Raw genomic sequence first — 27,972 nt, 5'->3', positions numbered from 1 at the left:
AGGACTAAAGCAGGAGTAAAGCAGGACTAAACCAGGACTAAAGCAGGACTAAAGCAGAACTAAAGCAGGAGCAAAGCAGGACTAAACCAGGACTAAAGCAGAACTAAAGCAGGACTAAAGCAGGACTAAACCAGGACTAAAGCAGAACTAAAGCAGGACTAAAACAGGACTAAAGCAGGAGTAAAGCAGGACTAAACCAGGGCTAAAGCAGGACTAAAGCAGGACTAAACCAGGACTAAAGCAGGACTAAAGCAGGACTAAAGCAGGAGTAAAGCAGGACTAAACCAGGACTAAAGCAGGACTAAAGCAGGACTAAACCAGGACTAAACCAGGACTAAAGCAGGACTAAAGCAGGACTAAAGCAGGACTAAACCAGAACTAAACCAGGACTAAACCAGGACTAAAGCAGGACTAAAGCAGGACTAAAGCAGGACTAAAACAGGACTAAAGCAGGAGTAAAGCAGGACTAAACCAGGGCTAAAGCAGGACTAAAGCAGGAGTAAAGCAGGACTAAACCAGGGCTAAAGCAGGAGTAAAGCAGGACTAAAGCAGCACTAAACCAGGACTAAAGCAGGAGTAAAGCAGGACTAAAGCAGGACTAAAGCAGGACTAAACCAGGACTAAAGCAGAACTAAAGCAGGACTAAACCAGGACTAAAGCAGGACTAAAGCAGGACTAAACCAGGACTAAACCAGGACTAAAGCAGCACTAAAGCAGGACTAAAGCAGGACTAAACCAGGTCTAAACCAGGTCTAAACCAGGACTAAAGCAGGACTAAAGCAGGACTAAAGCAGGACTAAACCAGGACTAAAGCAGGACTAAAGCAGGACTAAAGCAGGACTAAAGCAGGACTAAAGCAGGACTAAAGCAGCACTAAACCAGGACTAAACCAGGACTAAAGCAGGACTAAACCAGGACTAAAGCAGGACTAAACCAGGACTAAACCAGGACTAAAGCAGGACTAAACCAGGACTAAAGCAGGAGTAAAGCAGGACTAAACCAGGACTAAAGCAGCACTAAACCAGGACTAAAGCAGGACTAAAGCAGGACTAAAGCAGGACTAAAGCAGGAGTAAAGCAGGACTAAACTAGGACTAAACCAGGACTAAAGCAGGACTAAAGCAGGACTAAACCAGGACTAAAGCAGGACTAAAGCAGGACTAAACCAGGACTAAAGCAGGAGTAAAGCAGCACTAAACCAGGACTAAACCAGGACTAAAGCAGGAGTAAAGCAGGACTAAAGCAGGACTAAAGCAGAACTAAAGCAGGAGTAAAGCAGGACTAAACCAGGACTAAAGCAGAACTAAAGCAGGACTAAAACAGGACTAAAGCAGGAGTAAAGCAGGACTAAACCAGGGCTAAAGCAGGAGTAAAGCAGGACTAAAGCAGCACTAAACCAGGACTAAAGCAGGAGTAAAGCAGGACTAAAGCAGGAGTAAAGCAGCACTAAACCAGGACTAAAGCAGGACTAAAGCAGGACTAAACCAGGACTAAAGCAGGACTAAAGCAGGACTAAAGCAGGACTAAACCAGGACTAAAGCAGGACTAAAGCAGGAGTAAACCAGGACTAAAGCAGGACTAAACCAGGAGTAAAGCAGGACTAAAGCAGAACTAAAGCAGGAGTAAAGCAGGACTAAACCAGGACTAAAGCAGAACTAAAGCAGGACTAAAGCAGGACTAAACCAGGACTAAAGCAGAACTAAAGCAGGACTAAAACAGGACTAAAGCAGGAGTAAAGCAGGACTAAACCAGGGCTAAAGCAGGACTAAAGCAGGAGTAAAGCAGGACTAAACCAGGGCTAAAGCAGGAGTAAAGCAGGACTAAAGCAGCACTAAACCAGGACTAAAGCAGGAGTAAAGCAGGACTAAACCAGGACTAAAGCAGGACTAAAGCAGGACTAAACCAGGACTAAACCAGGACTAAACCAGGACTAAAGCAGGACTAAAGCAGGACTAAAGCAGGACTAAACCAGGACTAAAGCAGAACTAAAGCAGGACTAAAGCAGGACTAAACCAGGACTAAAGCAGAACTAAAGCAGGACTAAAACAGGACTAAAGCAGGAGTAAAGCAGGACTAAACCAGGGCTAAAGCAGGACTAAAGCAGGAGTAAAGCAGGACTAAACCAGGGCTAAAGCAGGAGTAAAGCAGGACTAAACCAGGACTAAAGCAGGACTAAAGCAGGACTAAAGCAGGACTAAAGCAGGAGTAAAGCAGGACTAAACCAGGACTAAAGCAGGACTAAACCAGGACTAAACCAGGACTAAAGCAGGACTAAAGCAGGACTAAAGCAGGACTAAACCAGAACTAAACCAGGACTAAACCAGGACTAAAGCAGGACTAAAGCAGGACTAAAGCAGGACTAAAACAGGACTAAAGCAGGAGTAAAGCAGGACTAAACCAGGGCTAAAGCAGGACTAAAGCAGGAGTAAAGCAGGACTAAACCAGGGCTAAAGCAGGAGTAAAGCAGGACTAAAGCAGCACTAAACCAGGACTAAAGCAGGACTAAAGCAGGACTAAAGCAGGACTAAAGCAGAACTAAACCAGGACTAAACCAGGACTAAAGCAGGACTAAAGCAGGACTAAAGCAGAACTAAACCAGGACTAAAGCAGGACTAAAGCAGCACTAAAGCAGGACTAAAGCAGGACTAAACCAGGACTAAAGCAGGTCTAAACCAGGACTAAAGCAGGACTAAAGCAGGACTAAAGCAGGACTAAACCAGGACTAAACCAGGACTAAAGCAGGACTAAAGCAGGACTAAACCAGGACTAAAGCAGGACTAAAGCAGGACTAAACCAGGACTAAAGCAGGACTAAAGCAGGACTAAAGCAGGACTAAAGCAGGACTAAAGCAGCACTAAACCAGGACTAAACCAGGACTAAACCAGGACTAAAGCAGGACTAAACCAGGACTAAAGCAGGACTAAAGCAGGAGTAAAGCAGGACTAAACCAGGACTAAAGCAGGACTAAAGCAGGACTAAAGCAGGACTAAAGCAGGACTAAAGCAGGACTAAAGCAGGACTAAAGCAGGAGTAAAGCAGGACTAAACTAGGACTAAACCAGGACTAAACCAGCACTAAACCAGGACTAAAGCAGGACTAAAGCAGGACTAAACCAGGACTAAACCAGGACTAAAGCAGGAGTAAAGCAGCACTAAACCAGGACTAAAGCAGGAGTAAAGCAGGACTAAAGCAGGACTAAAGCAGAACTAAAGCAGGAGTAAAGCAGGACTAAACCAGGACTAAACCAGGACTAAAGCAGAACTAAAGCAGGACTAAAACAGGACTAAAGCAGGAGTAAAGCAGGACTAAACCAGGGCTAAAGCAGGAGTAAAGCAGGACTAAAGCAGCACTAAACCAGGACTAAAGCAGGAGTAAAGCAGGACTAAAGCAGGAGTAAAGCAGCACTAAACCAGGACTAAAGCAGGACTAAAGCAGGACTAAACCAGGACTAAAGCAGGACTAAAGCAGGACTAAACCAGGACTAAAGCAGGACTAAAGCAGGACTAAACCAGGAGTAAAGCAGGACTAAAGCAGGACTAAAGCAGAACTAAAGCAGGAGTAAAGCAGGACTAAACCAGGACTAAAGCAGAACTAAAGCAGGACTAAAGCAGGACTAAACCAGGACTAAAGCAGAACTAAAGCAGGACTAAAACAGGACTAAAGCAGGAGTAAAGCAGGACTAAACCAGGGCTAAAGCAGGACTAAAGCAGGAGTAAAGCAGGACTAAACCAGGGCTAAAGCAGGAGTAAAGCAGGACTAAAGCAGCACTAAACCAGGACTAAAGCAGGAGTAAAGCAGGACTAAACCAGGACTAAATCAGGACTAAACCAGGACTAAACCAGGACTAAACCAGGACTAAAGCAGGACTAAATCAGGACTAAAGCAGGACTAAAGCAGGACAAAAGCAGGACTAAAGCAGGACTAAACCAGGACTAAACCAGGACTAAAGCAGAACTAAAGCAGGACTAAAACAGGACTAAAGCAGAACTAAAGCAGAACTAAAGCAGGACTAAAGCAGGACTAAACCAGGACTAAACCAGGGCTAAAGCAGGACTAAAGCAGGACTAAAGCAGAACTAAAGCAGGACTAAAACAGGACTAAAGCAGGAGTAAAGCAGGACTAAACCAGGGCTAAAGCAGGACTAAACCAGGACTAAAGCAGGAGTAAAGCAGGACTAAACCAGGACTAAAGCAGGACTAAAGCAGGACTAAAGCAGGACTAAACCAGGGCTAAAGCAGGAGTAAAGCAGGACTAAAGCAGCGCTAAACCAGGACTAAAGCAGGAGTAAAGCAGGACTAAAGCAGGACTAAAGCAGGACTAAACCAGGACTAAATCAGGACTAAAGCAGGACTAAAGCAGGACTAAACCAGGACTAAAGCAGGACTAAAGCAGGACTAAACCAGAACTAAAGCAGGACTAAAGCAGGAGTAAAGCAGGACTAAAGCAGAACTAAAGCAGGAGTAAAGCAGGAGTAAAGCAGGACTAAACCAGCGTTGAAGCAGGACTAAAGCAGGACTAAAGCAGAACTAAAGCAGGACTAAACCAGGACTAAAGCAGAACTAAAGCAGGACTAAAACAGGACTAAAGCAGAACTAAAGCAGAACTAAAGCAGGACTAAAGCAGGACTAAACCAGGACTAAACCAGGGCTAAAGCAGGACTAAAGCAGGACTAAAGCAGAACTAAAGCAGGACTAAAACAGGACTAAAGCAGAACTAAAGCAGGACTAAAACAGGACTAAAGCAGGAGTAAAGCAGGACTAAACCAGGGCTAAAGCAGGACTAAACCAGGACTAAAGCAGGAGTAAAGCAGGACTAAACCAGGACTAAAGCAGGACTAAAGCAGGACTAAACCAGGGCTAAAGCAGGAGTAAAGCAGGACTAAAGCAGCACTAAACCAGGACTAAACCAGGACTAAAGCAGGAGTAAAGCAGGACTAAAGCAGGACTAAAGCAGGACTAAACCAGGACTAAATCAGGACTAAAGCAGGACTAAAGCAGGACTAAACCAGGACTAAAGCAGGACTAAAGCAGGACTAAACCAGAACTAAAGCAGGACTAAAGCAGGAGTAAAGCAGGACTAAAGCAGAACTAAAGCAGGAGTAAAGCAGGAGTAAAGCAGGACTAAACCAGGGTTGAAGCAGGACTAAAGCAGGACTAAAGCAGAACTAAAGCAGGACTAAAACAGGACTAAAGCAGGAGTAAAGCAGGACTAAACCAGGGCTAAAGCAGGACTAAAGCAGGAGTAAAGCAGGACTAAACCAGGGCTAAAGCAGGACTAAACCAAGTACAAGTCAAGACAAATCCAGAACTAATTGACCTAAAACAAGACCAAAGATATAAACGAGAGCTAAACCTGCCAATGAAACAATAAAAGAAAAAGTAAGTGGGCAAATAAGGGGCAGGTGTTCGGGGCAGGTGTTCGGGGCAGGTGTTTGCGGGCAGGTGTTCGGGGCAGGTGTTCGGGGCAGGTGTTTGCGGGCAGGTGTTCGGGGCAGGTGTTCGGGGGCAGGTGTTCGGGGCAGGTGTTCGGGGCAGGTGTTCGGGGCAGGTGTTTGCGGGCAGGTGTTCGGGGCAGGTGTTCGGGGGCAGGTGTTCGGGGCAGGTGTTCGGGGCAGGTGTTCGGGGCAGGTGTTTGCGGGCAGGTGTTCGGGGCAGGTGTTCGGGGCAGGTGTTTGCGGGCAGGTGTTCGGGGCAGGTGTTCGGGGCAGGTGTTCGGGGCAGGTGTGCGGAGTTGACTTTGGTCAACTGTTGATTATGAACAACGTGTGAATCCTGAGGCCGGTGACACGTGTGACCCTCTCTCCTCCCTCTTCCTCTCCTCCCTCTTGCTCTCTCCTCCCTCTCCTCTCGTCTCGTCTCATCTTTTGTCTCTCATCTTTTGTCTCTCATCTTTTGTCTCTCATCTTTTGTCTCTCATCTTTTGTCTCTCAAACTCTTCCAGGAACTCGTCTTGTTGCCGCGGTGACTCAGCCTGAACTCGTTTCTCTTTCAGCTCGTTCCTCTGTGACCGGCCATGTCGTCACGGCAACGTCACAGCTGCTGTTCCTCGACGTGGAACCCAAACCTCCTTCATTAAACCCCCTTGACTCCTCCCACGTGGGCTCAGGTGAACGGAGTCAAAGGTTAACGCACCTTTAAAAACAACAACAATGAGGCCTGGTTAGACCTGCTTAGACCTGGTTTAGTCCTGGTTTAGTCCTGGATTAGACCTGGTTTAGTCCTGGATTAGACCTGGATTAGACCTGGATTAGACCTGGTTTAGTCCTGGTTTAGTCCTGGATTAGTCCTGGATTAGACCTGGATTAGTCCTGGTTTAGTCCTGGATTAGACCTGGATTAGACCTGGTTTAGTCCTGGTTTAGACCTGGTTTAGTCCTGGATTAGACCTGGATTAGTCCTGGATTAGACCTGGATTAGACCTGGATTAGACCTGGTTTAGTCCTGGATTAGACCTGGATTAGACCTGGATTAGTCCTGGATTAGACCTGGATTAGACCTGGATTAGTCCTGGATTAGACCTGGATTAGTCCTGGATTAGACCTGGATTAGACCTGGATTAGACCTGGATTAGACCTGGATTAGTCCTGGATTAGACCTTGATTAGACCTGGATTAGACCTGGTTTAGACCTGGTTTAGTCCTGGATTAGACCTGGATTAGACCTGGATTAGACCTGGTTTAGTCCTGGTTTAGTCCTGGATTAGACCTGGTTTAGTCCTGGATTAGACCTGGATTAGACCTGGATTAGACCTGGTTTAGTCCTGGATTAGACCTGGATTAGACCTGGTTTAGTCCTGGATTAGACCTGGATTAGACCTGGATTAGTCCTGGATTAGACCTGGATTAGTCCTGGATTAGTCCTGGATTAGACCTGGATTAGACCTGGATTAGACCTGGATTAGACCTGGATTAGTCCTGGATTAGACCTGGATTAGACCTTGATTAGACCTGGATTAGACCTGGTTTAGTCCTGGTTTAGACCTGGTTTAGTCCTGGATTAGACCTGGTTTAGTCCAGGATTAGACCTGGATTAGACCTGGTTTAGTCCTGGTTTAGACCTGGTTTAGTCCTGGTTTAGACCTGGTTTAGTCCAGGATTAGACCTGGATTAGACCTGGTTTAGTCCTGGTTTAGACCTGGTTTAGTCCTGGATTAGTCCTGGATTAGTCCTGGATTAGACCTGGATTAGACCTGGTTTAGTCTTGGTTTAGTCCTGGATTAGACCTGGTTTAGTCCTGGATTAGACCAGGATTAGACCAGGATTAGACCTGGATTAGACCTGGTTTAGTAGTGGTTTAGTCCTGGTTTAGTCCTGGTTCTTATGGTGTTCTCAGTGGGAGGAGCAATAACGGTTGAATGTGTTTTATTTCCCAATATAATAAACATAATTATATAATATAATAATAATCATAAAGTGCAGAATTGGAGCGTCTGGTTTGAGCAGATGGAGCGACTCACGAGGGTCAAAACAGACGAGTCGCTGCTGCTCCAGAGAACGAGTGGCAGAGTGGTCAGGTCTAAACTGGGTCTAAACTGGGTCTAAACTGGGTCTAAACTGGGACTAAACTGGGATTAAACTGGGACTAAATTGGGTCTATATTTGGACTAAACTGGGAGTAAACTGGGTCTATATTTGGACTAAACTGGGTCTAAATTGGGACAAAACTGGGACTAAACTGGGTCTAAATTGGGTCTATATTTGGACTAAACTGGGTCTAAATTGGGTCGATGATTGGACTAAACTGGGTCTAAATTGGGTCTATATTTGGACTAAAACTGGGACTAAACTGGGTCTAAATTGGGACAAAACTGGGACTAAACTGGGTCTATATTTGGACTAAACTGGGACTAAACTGGGTCTACATTGGGTCTATATTTGGACTAAACTGGGACTAAACTGGTTCTAAATTGGGACTAAACTGGGTCTAAATTGGGACTATACTGGGACTAAACTGGGTCTAAATTGGGACTATACTGGGACTAAACTGGGTCTAAATTGGGTCTATGATTGGACTAAAATGAGTCTACATTGGGTCTATATTTGGACTAAACTGGGTCAAAATTGGGTCTACATTGGGTCTATATTTGGACTAAATTAGGACTACACTAGGCCTGAATTGGGTCTATATTTGGACTAAACTGGGACTAAACTAGGCCTAAATTGGGTCTATATTTGGATTAAACTGGGACTAAACTGGGTCTAAATTGGGTCTATGATTGGACTAAACTGGGTCTAAATTGGGTCTATATTTGGACTAAACTGGGTCTAAATTGGGTCTATATTTGGACTAAACTGGGTCTAAATTGGGTCTATTTGGACTAAACTGGGTCTAAATTGAGACTATGATTGGACTAAACTGGGTCTAAATTGGGTCTATATTTGGACTAAACTGGGTGTACATTGGGTCTATATTTGGTCTACACTGGGTCAAAATTGGGTCAATATTTGGACTAAACTGGGACTAAACTGGGTCTAAATTGGGTCTATATTTGGACTAAACTGGGTCTACATTGGGTCTATATTTGGACTAAACTGGGTCAAAATTGGGTCAATATTTGGACTAAACTGGGACTAAACTGGGTCTAAATTGGGTCTATATTTGGACTAAACTGGGACTAAACTGGGTCTACATTGGGTCTATATTTGGACTAAACTGGGTCTATATTTGGGTCTATATTTGGACTAAACTGGGTCAAAATTGGGTCTATATTTGGACTAAACTGGGTCAAAATTGGGTCTATATTTGGACAAAACTGGGTCTAAATTGGGACTACACTAGGCCTGAATTGGGTCTATAGTTGGACTAAACTAGGACTAAACTGGGCCTAAATTGGGTCTATATTTGGATTAAACTGGGACTAAACTGGGTCTAAATTGGGTCTATATTTGGACTAAACTGGGTCTAAATTGGGTCGATGATTGGACTAAACTGGGTCTAAATTGGGTCTATATTTGGACTAAACTGGGACTAAACTGGGTCTAAATTGGGTCTATATTTGGACTAAACTGGGTCTACATTTGGACTAAACTGGGTCAAAATTGGGTCTATATTTGGACTAAACTTGGACTAAACTGGGTCTACATTGGGTCTATATTTGAACTAAACTTGGTCAAAATTGGGTCTATATTTGGACAAAACTGGTTCTAAATTGGGACTAAACTAGGCCTGAATTGGGTCTATATTTGCACTAAACTGGGACTAAACTGGGTCTAAATTGGGACTAAACTGGGTCTATATTTGCACTAAACTGGGTCTAAATTGGGACTAAACTGGGTCTATATTTGGACTAAACTGGGACTAAACTGGGTCTAAATTGGGTCTATATTTGGACTAAACTGGGACTAAACTGGATCTAAATTGGGTCTATATTTGGTCTACACTGGGACTAATGTGTGTCTAAACCAGAGCTAAAGTTGTCCCACAGCAGGATCGAGTCAGAGTTAAAGTGCTGCTCTCGTCTGTCGGACTCTCAATCCATCACATGAAATATAAAGTGTTTTTCCCCAAGGACTCGTTCTGATGATGAGAGCGAGGAGAGCCCGAGAAGCAGCGAGGAGAGCCCGAGAGGAGGCGAGGAGAGCCCGAGAGGAGGCGAGGAGAGCCCGAGAAGCAGCGAGGAGAGCCCGAGAGGAGGCGAGGAGAGCCCGAGAAGCAGCGAGGAGAGCCCGAGAAGCAGCGAGGAGAGCCCGAGAGGAGGCGAGGAGAGCCCGAGAAGCAGCGAGGAGAGCCCGAGAGGAGGCGAGGAGAGCCCGAGAAGCAGCGAGGAGAGCCCGAGAAGCAGCGAGGAGAGCCCGAGAAGCAGCGAGGAGAGCCCGAGAGGAGGCGAGGAGAGCCCGAGAGGAGGCGAGGAGAGCCCGAGAGGAGGCGAGGAGAGCCCGAGAGGAGGCGAGGAGAGCCCGAGAAGCAGCGAGGAGAGCCCGAGAGGAGGCGAGGAGAGCCCGAGAAGCAGCGAGGAGAGCCCGAGAAGCAGCGAGGAGAGCCCGAGAAGCAGCGAGGAGAGCCCGAGAGGAGGCGAGGAGAGCCCGAGAGGAGGCGAGGAGAGCCCGAGAGGAGGCGAGGAGAGCCCGAGAAGCAGCGAGGAGAGCCCGAGAAGCAGCGAGGAGAGCCTGAGAGGAGGCGAGGAGAGCCCGAGAGGAGGCGAGGAGAGCCCGAGAGGAGGCGAGAGCCCGAGAAGCAGCAAGGAGAGCCTGAGAGGAGGCGAGGAGAGCCCAAGAGGAGGCGAGGAGAGCCCGAGAAGCAGCGAGGAGAGCCCGAGAAGCAGCGAGGAGAGCCCGAGAGGAGGCGAGGAGAGCCCGAGAAGCAGCGAGGAGAGCCCGAGAGGAGGCGAGGAGAGCCCGAGAAGCAGCGAGGAGAGCCCGAGAAGCAGCGAGGAGAGCCCGAGAAGCAGCGAGGAGAGCCCGAGAGGAGGCGAGGAGAGCCCGAGAGGAGGCGAGGAGAGCCCGAGAGGAGGCGAGGAGAGCCCGAGAGGAGGCGAGGAGAGCCCGAGAAGCAGCGAGGAGAGCCCGAGAGGAGGCGAGGAGAGCCCGAGAAGCAGCGAGGAGAGCCCGAGAAGCAGCGAGGAGAGCCCGAGAAGCGGCGAGGAGAGCCCGAGAGGAGGCGAGGAGAGCCCGAGAGGAGGCGAGGAGAGCCCGAGAGGAGGCGAGGAGAGCCCGAGAAGCAGCGAGGAGAGCCCGAGAAGCAGCGAGGAGAGCCTGAGAGGAGGCGAGGAGAGCCCGAGAGGAGGCGAGGAGAGCCCGAGAGGAGGCGAGAGCCCGAGAAGCAGCAAGGAGAGCCTGAGAGGAGGCGAGGAGAGCCCAAGAGGAGGCGAGGAGAGCCCGAGAAGCAGCGAGGAGAGCCCGAGAAGCAGCGAGGAGAGCCCGAGAGGAGGCGAGGAGAGCCCGAGAAGCAGCGAGGAGAGCCCGAGAGGAGGCGAGGAGAGCCCGAGAAGCAGCGAGGAGAGCCCGAGAAGCAGCGAGGAGAGCCCGAGAGGAGGCGAGGAGAGCCCGAGAAGCAGCGAGGAGAGCCCGAGAGGAGGCGAGGAGAGCCCGAGAAGTAGCGAGGAGAGCCCGAGAGGAGGCGAGGAGAGCCCGAGAAGCAGCGAGGAGAGCCCGAGAAGCAGCGAGGAGGGCCCGAGAAGCAGCGAGGAGAGCCCGAGAGGAGGCGAGGAGAGCCCGAGAGGAGGCGAGGAGAGCCCGAGAGGAGGCGAGGAGAGCCCGAGAAGCAGCGAGGAGAGCCTGAGAGGAGGCGAGGAGGGCCCGAGAAGCAGCGAGGAGAGCCCGAGAAGCAGCGAGGAGAGCCCGAGAAGCAGCGAGGAGAGCCCGAGAGGAGGCGAGGAGAGCCCGAGAGGAGGCGAGGAGAGCCCGAGAAGCAGCAAGGAGAGCCTGAGAGGAGGCGAGGAGAGCCCGAGAGGAGGCGAGAGCCCGAGAGGAGGCGAGAGCCCGAGAAGCAGCGAAAAGAGCCCGAGAGGAGGCGAGGAGAGCCCGAGAGGAGGCGAGGAGAGCCCGAGAGGAGGCGAGGAGAGCCCGAGAAGCAGCGAGGAGAGCCTGAGAGGAGGCGAGGAGAGCCCGAGAGGAGGCGAGAGCCTGAGAAGCAGCGAGGAGAGCCCGAGAGGAGGCGAGGAGAGCCCGAGAGGAGGTGAGAGGAGGCGAGGAGAGCCCGAGAGGAGGCGAGAGCCCGAGAAGCAGCGAGGAGAGCCTGAGAGGAGGCGAGGAGAGCCCGAGAAGCAGCGAGGAGAGCCCGAGAGGAGGCGAGGAGAGCCCGAGAGGAGGCGAGAGCCCGAGAAGCAGCGAGGAGAGCCTGAGAGGAGGCGAGGAGAGCCCGAGAGGAGGCGAGAGCCCGAGAAGCAGCGAGGAGAGCCTGAGAGGAGGCGAGGAGAGCCCGAGAAGCAGCGAGGAGAGCCCGAGAGGAGGCGAGGAGAGCCCGAGAAGCAGCGAGGAGAGCCTGAGAGGAGGCGAGGAGAGCCCGAGAAGCAGCGAGGAGAGCCTGAGAGGAGGCGAGGAGAGCCCGAGAAGCAGCGAGGAGAGCCTGAGAGGAGGCGAGGAGAGCCCGAGAAGCAGCGAGGAGAGCCTGAGAGGAGGCGAGGAGAGCCCGAGAAGCAGCGAGGAGAGCCTGAGAGGAGGCGAGGAGAGCCCGAGAAGCAGCGAGGAGAGCCTGAGAGGAGGCGAGGAGAGCCCGAGAAGCAGCGAGGAGAGCCTGAGAGGAGGCGAGGAGAGCCCGAGAAGCAGCGAGGAGAGCCTGAGAGGAGGCGAGAGCCCGATTAAAAGCTCCTGATGCTCTAATGCAGCGCCTGACAAACTGACAAACAACCAGGAGAAAGTAGAAGATGTTTCCTGGTGTGGGCGGGATTTAACCTGGTGTGGGCGGGATTTAACCTGGTGTGGGCGGGATTTAACCTGGTGTGGGCGGGATTTAACCTGGTGTGGGCGGGATTTAACCTGGTGTGGGCGGGATTTAACCTGGTGTGGGCGGGATTTAACCTGGTTTAGGACTCGTTTAGGCCGGTTTAGAAACAAGACTCAAACTGGAGCCGTTATCCTTTAGTCAACTGGACAATTAGTCTTTATTTAAACAGGTTAAGCCATCGTTATTTTATTGATCTTTGTTCAAACGGTGACATCATCATGAGTCTGGAACATTCCTCAGAAAAGACGGTTATTTTTAAATAAATGTGACGAGTTTGGTCCAAAAAGTGTAAAAGACGAGAATCATCTTCAAGAGTTTAAGCTCCAGCACTGCAGGCGAGAAGAACGCTCTTATTTATGACCACATCCTGTCGTTTATGACCACGTCCTGTCGTTTATGACCACGTCCTGTCGTTTATGACCACGTCCTGTCGTTTATGACCACGTCCTGTCGTTTATGACCACGTCCTGTCGTTTATGACCACGTCCTGTCGTTTATGACCACGTCCTGTCGTTTATGACCACGTCCTGTCGTTTATGACCACGTCCTGTCGTTTATGACCACGTCCTGTCGTTTATGACCACGTCCTGTCGTTTATGACCACGTCCTGTCGTTTATGACCACGTCCTGTCGTTTATGACCACGTCCTGTCGTTTATGACCACGTCCTGTCGTTTATGACCACGTCCTGTCGTTTATGACCACGTCCTGTCGTTTATGACCACGTCCTGTCGTTTATGACCACGTCCTGTCGTTTATGACCACATCCTGTCGTTTATGACCACTTTAGTTCTGTCCCGGCCCACTTTAGACCTGTCCCGGCCCACTTTAGCCGCTCTGAGCTTCAGTGGATAAAGTCATTAAGTCTGACTCATGTTTGTGGTTCTTTTAAACGGTTTGAACTTTGAAACGAAACCACAGACCACACGCCTCATGAGCTGTGGTCAGGTCTGAAACCGGGTTTAGTCCTGGTTTAGTCCTGGTTTAGTCCTGGTTTAGACCTGCTTTAGTCCTGGTTTAGTCCTGGTTTAGACCTGCTTTAGTCCTGCTTTAGTCCTGGTTTAGTCCTGGTTTAGTCCTGCTTTAGTCCTGCTTTAGTCCTGCTTTAGTCCTGGTTTAGACCTGCTTTAGTCCTGCTTTAGTCCTGGTTTAGTCCTGCTTTAGTCCTGCTTTAGTCCTGGTTTAGACCTGCTTTAGTCCTGGTTTAGTCCTGCTTTAGTCCTGCTTTAGTCCTGCTTTAGTCCTGCTTTAGTCCTGGTTTAGACCTGCTTTAGTCCTGGTTTAGTCCTGGTTTAGACCTGCTTTAGTCCTGCTTTAGTCCTGCTTTAGTCCTGGTTTAGTCCTGCTTTAGTCCTGCTTTAGTCCTGCTTTAGTCCTGCTTTAGTCCTGGTTTAGACCTGCTTTAGTCCTGCTTTAGTCCTGCTTTAGTCCTGCTTTAGTCCTGGTTTAGTCCTGGTTTAGTCCTGGTTTAGACCTGCTTTAGTCCTGCTTTAGTCCTGCTTTAGTCCTGCTTTAGTCCTGCTTTAGTCCTGCTTTAGTCCTGCTTTAGTCCTGCTTTAGTCCTGGTTTAGACCTGCTTTAGACCTGCTTTAGTCCTGCTTTAGTCCTGCTTTAGTCCTGGTTTAGTCCTGGTTTAGACCTGCTTTAGTCCTGGTTTAGACGTGCTTTAGTCCAAACCAGGTCTAAACCAGGTCCAAACCAGGACTAAACCAGGACTAAACCAGGTCTAAACCAGGACTAAACCAGGTCTAAACCAGGACTAAATCAGGACTAAACCAGGACTAAACCAGGTCTAAACCAGGACTAAACCAGGTCTAAACCAGGACTAAATCAGGACTAAACCAGGACTAAACCAGGACTAAACCAGGTCTAAATCAGGACTAAACCAGGACTAAACCAGGACTAAACCAGGACTAAACCAGGTCTAAATCAGGACTAAACCAGGACTAAACCAGGACCAGGTCTAAGTCTGTCAGACACGTCGGTCTATCAGCACAACACTCTGATGAAACAAACGTGAGATGATGTGTTCCACAAGTTCAAGACTCTAAATGTGAGAAACACAGGATAAAAACATGAGCCACAGACGGAACATTATGCAACAAACTCAAATATTCAACTCTTCAAATTATTCATCCACCGAAGGAACGTTCAAGAAGGAGAAGATCACCAACGTTTGGAGCCAGACCTGACCCAAAAGGGACCTGGACCTGGACCAGAACACACTGGCTCAAGCAACTTTTAGAACCTGGACTCTAGCTCTCCTGACGCCGCCCACAGACCAAACCAGGACCACAGACCAAACCAGGACCACAGACCAAACCAGGACCACAGACCAAACCAGGACCACAGACCACAGACCAAACCAGGACCACAGACCAAACCAGGACCACAGACCACAGACCAAACCAGGACCACAGACCACAGACCAAACCAGGACCACAGACCAAACCAGGACCACAGACCACAGACCAAACCAGGACCACAGACCAAACCAGGACCACAGACCAAACCAGGACCACAGACCACAGACCAAACCAGGACCACAGACCACAGACCAAACCAGGACCACGGACCAAACCAGGACCACAGACCAAACCAGGACCACAGACCAAACCAGGACCACAGACCAAACCAGGACCACAGACCACAGACCAAACCAGGACCACAGACCACAGACCAAACCAGGACCACGGACCACAGACCAAACCAGGACCACGGACCAAACCAGGACCACAGACCAAACCAGGACCACAGACCAAACCAGGACCACAGACCAAACCAGGACCACAGACCAAACCAGGACCACAGACCACAGACCAAACCAGGACCACAGACCACAGACCAAACCAGGACCACGGACCACAGACCAAACCAGGACCACAGACCAAACCAGGACCACAGACCAAACCAGGACCACAGACCAAACCAGGACCACAGACCAAACCAGGACCACAGACCAAACCAGGACCACAGACCAAACCAGGACCACAGACCACAGACCAAACCAGGACCACAGACCAAACCAGGACCACAGACCAAACCAGGACCACAGACCACAGACCAAACCAGGACCACAGACCACAGACCAAACCAGGACCACGGACCACAGACCAAACCAGGACCACGGACCAAACCAGGACCACAGACCACAGACCAAACCAGGACCACAGACCACAGACCAAACCAGGACCACAGACCAAACCAGGACCACAGACCAAACCAGGACCACAGACCACAGACCAAACCAGGACCACAGACCAAACCAGGACCACAGACCAAACCAGGACCACAGACCACAGACCAAACCAGGACCACAGACCAAACCAGGACCACAGACCAAACCAGGACCACAGACCAAACCAGGACCACAGACCACAGACCAAACCAGGACCACGGACCAAACCAGGACCACAGACCAAACCAGGACCACAGACCAAAGACTCGTCGTTTAAAGCCTGGTTTCCCTCTCAGACTCACCGGTCTTCTCGATGTAGTCCACGCACTTCTCGATGAAGAGCGGGATGGGCCGGTCCTGGGTCACGAGGTTCTCCAGTGGGACGCCAAAGTAGTTGCTGTCCCAGGTCCTGCGGGTGGGCGGGTACAGGGGCTTGGCCGGCTTCGACGACTTGGGCTGAAACGGAGAGCGTTAAAGACGTTAACGAGCTTTGACCCCAGGGCGAGCTCACTCAGAGTTCTATTTTTCACTTCATTTGTCCTGCGACTGAACAGAAAAGCCCCGTTTTCACCTACCCTCTAGCCCCGCCCACATCGCTGTACTCAAGGCGATCGTTCGAGTGTTCCAAAAAAAAAATAAACCTGTCTGCCGCTTGTTGCGGTGAAAGAGGCGGGGCCTGTCGCTGTGGGGAGGCAGGGCTTGTTGCTGTGAGGAGGCGGGGCTTGTTGCTGTGAGGGGGCGGGGCTTATCAACAGCTCGGTCGTTCGGAACAGGCTCGTTTTTGATCAAAATTGAAGATGGTGATTTACTTATGTTTTAGTTCAATATTTAACCTTTAAACGTTCGAAACATCTAGAATATGAGGATTCATCTTATAGCTCGGTGGATAATCTATATTTATTGTCATTTTAATGCAGTTTGAAGCAGAAGTCAGACTTTGTTGGAAGAAACTGGAATATTTTTGTGTAAAAAGTCTGTATTTCTTACGATCATGAAATCAATTCAAGACATTTTTATTTTGCTTTTGAAAAGGAAAATGTAATTTAAAAGAATCTAAATCAATCACAACAAAGGAAATAGATGAATAATTCTTTTCGACGCACTTTTGCCCAGCTCTGTTTGGACCTGACGCATCAGAAACATCATCTTTGGTCAAACCAGGACAGAACTGTGTGTTTTTAAACTCGTGAGTCACAGGATCATCTTCTCCACACCTCGCTCTCCTTTATGGCATTATAAATATAGACTTTTTAATCATTTGTGTCTTTTGCATGTCGCTTCTCACTCCAGGCGGATCAAACCAAGTCTAAAGTAAGTTAAAAGCATCACAAATCATCAAATTAAATGAACTTGCTTAAACACAACTAAACACATCACGTGACGGTCTTTTGACGTGTCCGTGGCGCGTGTGGACGGCAGGAAGACCACTTATTGCTCCATAAATGAAGCATTAATAATAATAATTAATATTAATACCGCTTTCGTTGAACGATGCGGTTGAACTTTAGCCGCGGTCGGACTCGATGCAAAAGTTTCCCCGAGCCGTCGTGAGTCATTGGCTCTTCGGCGCGTTGTCGGGACGATCGCGGCGAACACGTCGAGTCTGTCCTCTCCGATTATCCCCGACGACGGGTTTGTCTGCTCTGATTGTCCCCGATGACGGCCTCAAAGCGTCAGGGGAGAGAAGACGAGAGCGTTTCTGAAGGAGCCGCGGGCGATTCGTCGTCTGCATCGTCTGTTTGACTAAAGCGCCTGTTCAAACATCCTGAGCTTTTATTTAATGAGCTGCAAAGACTTTATACCATCTGCTTCAGACCTGGTTTAGTCCTGGTTTGAACCCGGTTCAGCTCAGGTTTAACTCAGGTTTAGCCCCAGTTTAGCTCCGATTTGTTTCTGTTTTAGCCCCGGTTTAGCCCCGGTTTAGCACTGTTCTCGGCACAAATATTTCCTCTGTTCTTCAGTCGGTCTGGATTAAACTCGTGTCACAGTCACATCTCTGTGTGGGAGTGACACATTTTACAGTGGGCGTGTCTCTGTGTGGGAGTGACACATTTTACAGTGGGCGTGTCTCTGTGTGGGAGTGACACATTTTACAGTGGGCGTGTCTCTGTGTGAGTGACACATTTTACAGTGGGCGTGTCTCTGTGTGGGAGTGACACATTTTACAGTGGGCGTGTCTCTGTGTGGGAGTGACACATTTTACAGTGGGCGTGTCTCTGTGTGGGAGTGACACATTTTACAGTGGGCGTGTCTCTGTGTGGGAGTGACACATTTTACAGTGGGCGTGTCTCTGTGTGGGAGTGACACATTTTACAGTGGGCGTGTCTCTGTGGGTGTGACACATTTTACAGTGGGCGTGTCTCTGTGGGTGTGACATATTTTACAGTGGGCGTGTCTCTGTGGGTGTGACACATTTTACAGTGGGCGTGTCTCTGTGGGTGTGACACATTTTACAGTGGGCATGTCTCTGTGTGGGTGTGACACGTTTTACAGTGGGCGTGTCTCTGTGGGTGTGACACATTTTACAGTGGGCATGTCTCTGTGTGGGTGTGACACATTTTACAGTGGGCGTGTCTCTGTGTGGGTGTGACACATTTTACAGTGGGCGTGTCTCTGTGGGTGTGACACATTTTACAGTGGGCGTGTCTCTGTGTGGGAGTGACACATTTTACAGTGGGCGTGTCTCTGTGGGTGTGACACATTTTACAGTGGGCGTGTCTCTGTGTGGGTGTGACACATTTTACAGTGGGCGTGTCTCTGTGTGAGTGACACATTTTACAGTGGGCGTGTCTGTGTGGGAGTGACACATTTTACAGTGGGCGTGTCTCTGTGGGTGTGACACATTTTACAGTGGGCGTGTCTGTGGGTGTGACACATTTTACAGTGGGCGTGTCTCTGTGGGTGTGACACATTTTACAGTGGGCGTGTCTCTGTGTGAGTGACACATTTTACAGTGGGCGTGTCTCTGTGTGGGAGTGACACATTTTACAGTGGGCGTGTCTCTGTGGGTGTGACACATTTTACAGTGGGCGTGTCTCTGTGGGTGTGACACATTTTACAGTGGGCGTGTCTCCGTGGGTGTGACACATTTTACAGTGGGCGTGTCTCTGTGTGAGTGACACATTTTACAGTGGGCGTGTCTCTGTGTGGGAGTGACACATTTTACAGTGGGCGTGTCTCTGTGGGTGTGACACATTTTACAGTGGGCGTGTCTCTGTGGGTGTGACACATTTTACAGTGGGCGTGTCTCTGTGGGTGTGACACATTTTACAGTGGGCGTGTCTCTGTGTGGGAGTGACACATTTTACAGTGGGCGTGTCTCTGTGGGTGTGACACATTTTACAGTGGGCGTGTCTCTGTGTGGGAGTGACACATTTTACAGTGGGCGTGTCTCTGTGTGGGAGTGACACATTTTACAGTGGGCGTGTCTCTGTGTGGGTGACACATTTTACAGTGGGCGTGTCTCTGTGGGAGTGACACATTTTACAGTGGGCGTGTCTCTGTGGGAGTGACACATTTTACAGTGGGCGTGTCTCTGTGTGGGTGTGACACATTTTACAGTGGGCGTGTCTCTGTGTGGGAGTGACACATTTTACAGTGGGCGTGTCTCTGTGTGGGAGTGACACATTTTACAGTGGGCGTGTCTCTGTGTGGGAGTGACACATTTTACAGTGGGCGTGTCTCTGTGTGGGAGTGACACATTTTACAGTGGGCGTGTCTCTGTGGGTGTGACACATTTTACAGTGGGCGTGTCTCTGTGGGTGTGACACATTTTACAGTGGGCGTGTCTCTGTGTGGGAGTGACACATTTTACAGTGGGCGTGTCTCTGTGTGGGTGACACATTTTACAGTGGGCGTGTCTCTGTGTGGAGTGACACATTTTACAGTGGGCGTGTCTCTGTGTGGGAGTGACACATTTTACAGTGGGCGTGTCTCTGTGTGGGAGTGACACATTTTACAGTGGGCGTGTCTCTGTGGGTGTGACACATTTTACAGTGGGCGTGTCTCTGTGTGGGAGTGACACATTTTACATTGGGCGTGTCTCTGTGTGGGAGTGACACATTTTACAGTGGGCGTGTCTCTGTGTGGGAGTGACACATTTTACAGTGGGCGTGTCTCTGTGGGTGTGACACATTTTACAGTGGGCGTGTCTCTGTGTGGGAGTGACACATTTTACAGTGGGCGTGTCTCTGTGGGTGTGACACATTTTACAGTGGGCGTGTCTCTGTGTGGGAGTGACACATTTTACAGTGGGCGTGTCTCTGTGTGGGAGTGACACATTTTACAGTGGGCGTGTCTCTGTGTGGGAGTGACACATTTTACAGTGGGCGTGTCTCTGTGGGTGTGACACATTTTACAGTGGGCGTGTCTCTGTGGGTGTGACACATTTTACAGTGGGCGTGTCTCTGTGGGTGTGACACATTTTACAGTGGGCGTGTCTCCGTGGGTGTGACACATTTTACAGTGGGCGTGTCTCTGTGTGGGAGTGACATTTTACAGTGGGCGTGTCTCTGTGTGAGTGACACATTTTACAGTGGGCGTGTCTCTGTGTGGGAGTGACACATTTTACAGTGGGCGTGTCTCTGTGGGTGTGACACATTTTACAGTGGGCGTGTCTCTGTGGGTGTGACACATTTTACAGTGGGCGTGTCTCTGTGTGGGAGTGACACATTTTACAGTGGGCGTGTCTCTGTGGGAGTGACACATTTTACAGTGGGCGTGTCTCTGTGTGGGTGTGACACATTTTACAGTGGGCGTGTCTCTGTGTGGGTGTGACACATTTTACAGTGTATTTACATTTAATCACTAATAACACAGATCTCAAGTCATGTTTTTCGAGATACTTTTCAGGATACAAACACCTATAACTCATTCCATGTTCCAGGTTGGACTGTAAAGCTTTAAATTTTATTAGTCGACTAATTTTATTGGAATTATTAAGTTGAGCTGAACGATTCTAAGAAAAAACAATATCTCGGTAATTTTTGGCATAAATTTGATAACAATATTCTTGATATCTTCACAATCCATCAAGAATGTGCTAAATTGTGCCTGTCAATGTCTTGTTGAGGTTCAAGTACGGCATAAAACATATAGTGTGCAGAAACATCTCTTTATGTCCTAATGAGACGTTTCTGTCTCTTTTATCGCTAACTTTTAATCGTTTGAATGTAGCTCATACGCTCCATATTATCATGTGCACATCTCCAGAACAACCATCGCAATATCATCCTCTTTCTTTCAACACAGTTGGTCGAGGCTTTTGCTCATTTTACGCCCTCTTTGCACAGTTAATGTCACAACAAACAAACACGTCCCTCACCTTCTTAGGCTCTTTGGGCGGCTTTCCTCCCTTCTTCTTCTTCATCTTCTTCTCGTCTTGCTCGGGGTCAGAGGTTATGGCCGGGTTATCGATCCCCTGCTTCCACGGATCGGCGGGCGACAGCAGCGGGTCCTCCTCGCTCCCCCGGTGAGCTCGTCCCTTCTTCTTCTTCTGCGTCGCCGGCCCGCTCTCCTCGCCGTCGCTGTCCGACTGGAACCGCCTCTGGTACATTTTCGTTTTGCTGAAGAGTATTTTCGAGCGGTGCTTGTACTTAGAAGGCCGGCGCGCCGTGGAGTTGGCCTTCCGCTCGTACCCGTTCTCCTCCTCCGGTCCGCCGTGATGCAGACCGCCCAGGTTACGGATCTTAATCAGACGACCGTGTGAATCCTCCGGGACGGCGTAAATGTCGTCGTTGAGGTAGCCCCTCGATCGCAGCTTGTCGACCGGATCGGCGTAGTTCTCCGAAGTTTCCACGTCGTCGGCGTGCGCGAGCGGCGATCGGGGCATTCGCCGGTTGCTCCTCATTCCCGCCTCTATCGTTTTGAGCAAGTTCGGATCGAGTTTCCGTACGTTGGGTTTGGTCAGGACGGGTTTGGGCCGGACCGGAGGAGGCACTTTGTGGTTGCGCTCGTGTTCGCCGACAGGAGTGCTATGGACGGGATACTCGTTCCCTTCCAAGTCGATCCGGTATTTCGCCCTTTCGCTCGGAGTCGGTAAAAGTTGCACGTCGTCCCCGATTGGGCTGTAGGGGGGCGGGGCTTCGTTGTCGTCGTCCGAATCGGGATAGTATGTGTTGTAGGCGGGGGAGTGGCTGTGCGGCGAGGTCGGGAACACGTCTTCGCTGGCTCCGGTCGTGCACTCTCTGGACGAGTTGTCAAACAGGAAGGAACTTTCGATACTTTGCCTTTTCTCGTAGACTTCGTTGAAAAACGGTGTGAAGACTTCGGTCTGTCTGTGATACTGCGACAAAGAGTACAACGCTGTGAACTTGGCTACGATCTCCGTCGCGATGTGCTCTCCTTCCGTCATCAGCTCTTTGATCGCGTCGTTTTCAAAAAAGTCCGCCTGGCTGTCAGTTATGGCGACCATTTGTACCGGAATGACGTCCTGAACTTCGGCTAAAAACGCTCGCAACGTCGCCATGGAAGCTTTGCGTTTTGCCGAATACACCAAGATGTATCCGTGGACGAGTTCGTCTTTTCGCACGCCGATGGCAGAATGGTAGGACAAAACGGTGACTTGGATCCTTCTCCTTGTGTCGCCGAGGATTTTGTCGAGGATGAGCGTGTTGCTTTGGCCGGTCGGGCCGGCGCTACAGCAATGAGAGTCCAAAAACGGGGACAAAATCAGGTCGACGCTGAAGGGATCCCAACACATGGCGCACATCACGATCCGGAGATCAGCGTCGGACATGTCTTTTATCGACGGAAGAGGTGCCAAGAAGTCAAAGTTGTGTTTCATATTGTCTAGAACCGCTCTCAGTCCTTGTTTGATTTGGAACTCCGTAAATTTCCTGGGAAATGCCCCGGACGGGATGTCGACAAACGTGCACTGGAGTTTGTTGGCGAGCTGCTGACCCTGGTGACGCAAAATTGGGATGTTTTTGCATATGCTGTCCCTTTGATTGGCGAGAATCAGGATGAACGGCAGAGGTTGGGCGAAACGATCTCTCCGACTCCCTGCAATCTCAGCACGAATCCTCCCGATACAATCCCCGATGGAATTCAGGCTTTCAATCGAACTAAAAACGCAAAAACATCCGTGGGGTTTGAACGTTGAGACCCACGTGTGGCTGAAAAGCAAAGTCGAATTCACGTCAACGGGGAGCAGTTCGAGTTCGTAGATTTTGCCGTCCAGAGTGTACTCGTCGTCCGTGGATTGCGCTCGGATCTCGTTGGCCAGTTCTTGCGCGAGTCCCTCCTTTCCTAAGAGACACAAGTTGAGTTTATCCACACCGGGATTGTTGTAGTACAAGTTCGAGCGACCGTGGTCCAGCTGAACCAACCTGTTCGCCAAAACCTGCTCGACTTTAAGATCGACGCAGTTTTGACCGCTCAGGCACGTCTCCTTGGTCGGATGGTAGACAAATCCGATGTGTTTGAGCAAGAGCGATTCCCTGTCGGGCGCCAGCTTCTGCAGCGCCCGGTACCTCGGCTCTTCGCTCAAGACGCTGTGGATCTCCGTCATTTTGTCGTAACTCGGCGTGGCGTTGAGGTCCAGGTCGTAGAACAGCTCGGCGTGTTCGAAAAGCATTTCCTGAAACTCCTCTTTGGCGCGCTCGACTATCTCCTGCTGGTGCCGTGCGTAGACGTCCCGCCGGTCCATTTCCGTGATGTACTTGTAAGCCTCGTCCTCCATGACGAAGCACATCACTTCCTCCCAGGGTTGACCGGCGCCGATGAAATGGACCCTCTCGAGCGTCTTCTTGAATCGCTCTTTCATTTCGCCTCTACGTTTCTCCGTCAACAGATGCTGAACGTGATTGCGGTATATCCTTTCCGCTTCGGGCGTGTCCAGTAAATCGAATGGTATCCTTCTGTCGCTGTTGTCGACGTGGTCCGATTCGTCCCAAGGAGTCTGATCCAGGATGATGAACCAGAATTGAAAGTCGTGCCTGTTTCGGATGACGCTCTGCGCTTCGTGCCACGACAAATGCTCCACTTCGTCCAAATTATTCAACATGTTGTTCAAGGTTTTGGGCAGCGTGGTCAGGTACTCTTCCCTTCTTTTCCGGATGTGCTCGTGCTTCAGTTGTGCAATGTGCTTGGAGAACGTGTTCCGTGCTTTCCGCGTCCCCTCCAGCGTTATGAACTCCTCGTAATCCGACTGCCCTCTGAGATTATTGGTCACCGCTTTCCACGTGGTGTGGTAATCCCGCACGGTCTGCACCATCAGCTTCTCGAATCGATCCGTGACCGACGCGACCGCCTGGCGCTGGACTTTGTACGACTCGAGGTACGGTACCGTTTTGGGTTTCCCCCGCGACTTGTCCAACTGCTGCAGCAGCGAGTTGAAGCACAGCTCGACGTTGACGTTGGTCCTCGACGACGTCTCGACGAGGAGCAGGTTCTTCTTGCTCGCCACGTACGCCTGCAGGTCCCTCAGATGCTGGTCCACGCACTCGTCGCATTTGGTGGCGGCGACGACGATGGGCTTCTTGGTTTTGGCGACGTGCGAGTACAGGCTGTTCACGAACTTCATCTGGTCGTCGAACTTGCGGTTGCAGCCTTTGCTCACGTCTATGCACAGGACGAACCCGTCGATGTTGAGCTTCCCGTCGGGCATTTGCTTCTGGTCAAAGTCCTGCTCCAGACCCAGCTGATCCGTGCAAATGTACATGAGCTTCTCCGCCGACTGCAGCTTGGTGGACGCCGCCCGCTTCGTGTACGGCTGCAGGTTGGTGCTCCGGTGCGGCAGGAAGGTCTGGTCGTCGATGAACTCCGTCTGCTCGATGATCTGGATCCTGCAGTCCAGCCCGTCGTCTCCCCGGTGACAGACGTCCCCCCAGTACAGGAAGTGATCGTTGTTGACCACCCGGCCGCCGAAGTCTATCGTGCTGAGGACGGAGGTGTGTTCCGAGTAGTAGTTGTCGGCGTCCGGGCGCACGTAGCGGTTGCAGAGGCACGATTTCCCCACGCCGCAGTTCCCTTTGTCCTTCTCCGTCCCCGATAGGCCGACCACGCTGACGGCGAACGTCGGTGGTCGGGCATCCTTGTTTTTGGCCATTATTTCGCCGCACTCATGTCGTTAGAGGATCATGGTAAGGGTTTGTTTTTTTGTCCTGTTTTGCCGTTTTGTGCTTCTGTCCAGAGGAGCTGGGATGGACCTCTCGGTATCACCTTCCTGAAACAGAGACAGAAGCCAGGTAAGAACAGGAAGAACAAGGAAATGAACACGTTTAAACTGGAACGTCCGATTGAGAGCAAGCGAAGTTCTGCCAATTTATATTTAAGATAAAAAGTGGTTTATCCTGGCACATTTCAATAAAAACACACAATTTAATATATATATATATATAATAAAAGAACTGTGTATTAAACGCTAGTAACCAATTAAAATGTGCCAAATAATTATTGAAAAAGCAACTAAAATCAAAACAAACAAAAAAATAAAACCAAATTTAAAATGATTTTTAATCACTTTAAATGTAAATATACAAACATTTTCCCCCTAAAAAAGTGGTTCATCCTGGAACATTTCACATAATCTGTCATCATTTATTTTTTTAAAAGCAATTTAATATATATATATAACAGAAGTGTGTATTAACCACTACAAACCAAGCTTAAATGTGCCAAATTATTGATGAAAAAGTAACTAAAATCAAAACATTCAAAATCACTTTTTTTAAATCATGATTTTAAATGTAAATACACAATCATTTCCCTCTAAAGTGCTCTAGATGTTTGTGTTCTGCCAGTCACAAACGCTGTTTTCACTCTCCGTCAACATTAGCCTTTATTTTGTTCCATTTGAATTAATTTGTTTAAAAGGCAGCGACAAAAAGCCTGAATAAAAAGCTCTTGATGCAGAAAACGCACGCTTTTAAAATATTAAACGTTTGCATAATGAATCAGGGCCTCGGAGGAAGAAACACATTTGAATAAAGACGCAGACGGATGAAGACGTTTCATCTCTGATGCAACATAGTGTTCGCCGTCTGTTTCAGTCCGAGACGTTTCAACACTTTATCAAGAGCTACAGGAGGACAAATGTGCTTTTATTACAGGGTCAAACCCGAGACTAAGCCAGGACTAAATATGGACCTGAATCATGACCCTGAACACCTCAGTATCCCCCATCACGACCCTGAACACCTCAGTATCCCCCTTTCATGACCCTGAACACCTCAGTATCCCCCTTTCATGACCCTGAACACCTCAGTATCCCCCTTTCATGACCCTGAACACCTCAGTATCCCCCTTTCATGACCCTGAACACCTCAGTATCCCCCATCACGACCCTGAACACCTCAGTATCCCCCATCACAACCCTGAACACCTCAGTATCCCCCTTTCACAACCCTGAACACCTCAGTATCCCCCTTTCACGACCCTGAACACCTCAGTATCCCCCTTTCATGACCCTGAACACCTCAGTATCCCCCATCACGACCCTGAACACCTCAGTATCCCCCATCACGACCCTGAACACCTCAGTATCCCCCATCACGACCCTGAACACCTCAGTATCCCCCTTTCATGACCCTGAACACCTCAGTATCCCCCATCACGACCCTGAACACCTCAGTATCCCCCATCATGACCCTGAACACCTCAGTATCCCCCATCACGACCCTGAACACCTCAGTATCCCCCATCACGACCCTGAACACCTCAGTATCCCCCTTTCACGACCCTGAACACCTCAGTATCCCCCTTTCATGACCCTGAACACCTCAGTATCCCCCTTTCACGACCCTGAACACCTCAGTATCCCCCTTTCACGACCCTGAACACCTCAGTATCCCCCCTTCACGACCCTGAACACCCCATTATCCCCCTTTCACGACCCTGAACACCTCAGTATCCCCCCTCAACACCTCAGTATCCCCCCATCACGACCCTAAACACCCCAGTATCCCCTCTTCACGACCCTGAACACCCCAGTATCCCCTCTTCACGACCCTCAACACCTCAGTATCCCCCCATCATGACCCTGAACACCTCAGTATCCCCCATCATGACCCTGAACACCTCAGTATCCCCCCTTTCATGACCCTGAACACCTCAGTATCCCCCCTTTCACGACCCTGAACACCTCAGTATCCCCCCTTCACGACCCTGAACACCCCATTATCCCCCCTTCACGACCCTGAACACCCCATTATCCCCCCTTCACGACCCTGAACACCTCAGTATCCCCCTTTCACGACCCTGAACACCTCAGTATCCCCCCTCAACACCTCAGTATCCCCCCATCACGACCCTAAACACCCCAGTATCCCCCCTTTCACGACCCTGAACACCTCAGTATCCCCCATCACGACCCTAAACACCCCAGTATCCCCCCTTTCACGACCCTGAACACCTCAGTATCCCCCCTCAACACCTCAGTATCCCCCCATCACGACCCTAAACACCCCAGTATCCCCCCTTTCACGACCCTGAACACCTCAGTATCCCCCATCACGACCCTGAACACCCCAGTATCCCCTCTTCACGACCCTGAACACCCCAGTATCCCCTCTTCACGACCCTCAACACCTCAGTATCCCCCCATCACGACCCTGAACAGAGCGTGACATCAGGATTCTTCGCCCGTCACAGGCGTTTGTTTTGACGGCAGACGGTGATGGAGCTGGTGTTTGGGGCGATCGAGGGTCTGAATGGGACAAATACTTATTCACTCGAGGAGGAGAAATGCTTCAAATACTTGCATAAATTAAGTCAACGACAGAGCGCAGTACACACGCAGTACACACGCAGTACACAGCAGTACACAGCAGTACAGTTTGTGTAAAAATCAGACTTTAAAATGACAGGAAGTGGAGTTGAGTCCCTCTGTGATGTCATCAGTGTGCGACACAGACACAGTTTAAACCATGATTGGACTAAATAAAAGGTGTTTTATGGTCTTATTGTGTGTCAGATCAGATCATGTTGTGTCATTTATGTGGAGTTTGGCTCTTGTTTACAGTCTGGTTGCTATGGAAACAGCTGTGGAACGACCTCTGACCTCTACCTGTGTCATATCTCACGTCCAACCAGGAAGTACAACTATAAACTTTACACAAACGGGCAAACTGGAGACTTCTAGAGAGAATATTTATGACTAAAGTGTAATATGTCAGATGCCCTCCACACACACTGGGAGGGCATCTGACACACTGGGAGGGCATCTGACACACTGGGAGGGCATCTGACACACACTGGGAGGGCATCTGACACACTGGGAGGGCATCTGACACACTGGGAGGGCATCTGACACACACTGGGAGGGCATCTGACACACTGGGAGGGCATCTGACACACACTGGGAGGGCATCTGACACACTGGGAGGGCATCTGACACACTGGGAGGGCATCTGACACACACTGGGAGGGCATCTGACACACTGGGAGGGCATCTGACACACTGGGAGGGCATCTGAC

At 49.9% G+C, this 27,972-nt stretch overlaps 1 protein-coding gene across 1 annotated transcript in view; it reads right to left on the bottom strand.

Annotated features, from left to right (window-relative positions):
• arhgap5 (Rho GTPase activating protein 5) overlaps positions 1 to 27,972 on the bottom strand; it is a 70,442-nt gene that overhangs the window by 29,057 nt on the left and 13,413 nt on the right. Inside the window, exons 2-3 of the mRNA XM_072436175.1 lie at positions 20,879 to 24,721; positions 15,858 to 16,011 (exon numbers count right to left, since the gene is read on the bottom strand). Of these exons, the coding sequence (XP_072292276.1) occupies positions 15,858 to 16,011; positions 20,879 to 24,604 (3,880 nt within the window). The 5' untranslated portion in view covers positions 24,605 to 24,721. The remainder of the gene's footprint in view (positions 1 to 15,857; positions 16,012 to 20,878; positions 24,722 to 27,972) is intronic.

Source organism: Eucyclogobius newberryi, unplaced genomic scaffold, assembly GCF_026437365.1.
Source record: "Eucyclogobius newberryi isolate DKJ021-1_F unplaced genomic scaffold, fEucNew1.0.hap1 SCAF_76, whole genome shotgun sequence".
NCBI classification, from domain to species: Eukaryota; Metazoa; Chordata; class Actinopteri; order Gobiiformes; family Gobiidae; genus Eucyclogobius; species Eucyclogobius newberryi.
This window is presented reverse-complemented; position numbering and strand designations above follow the sequence as displayed.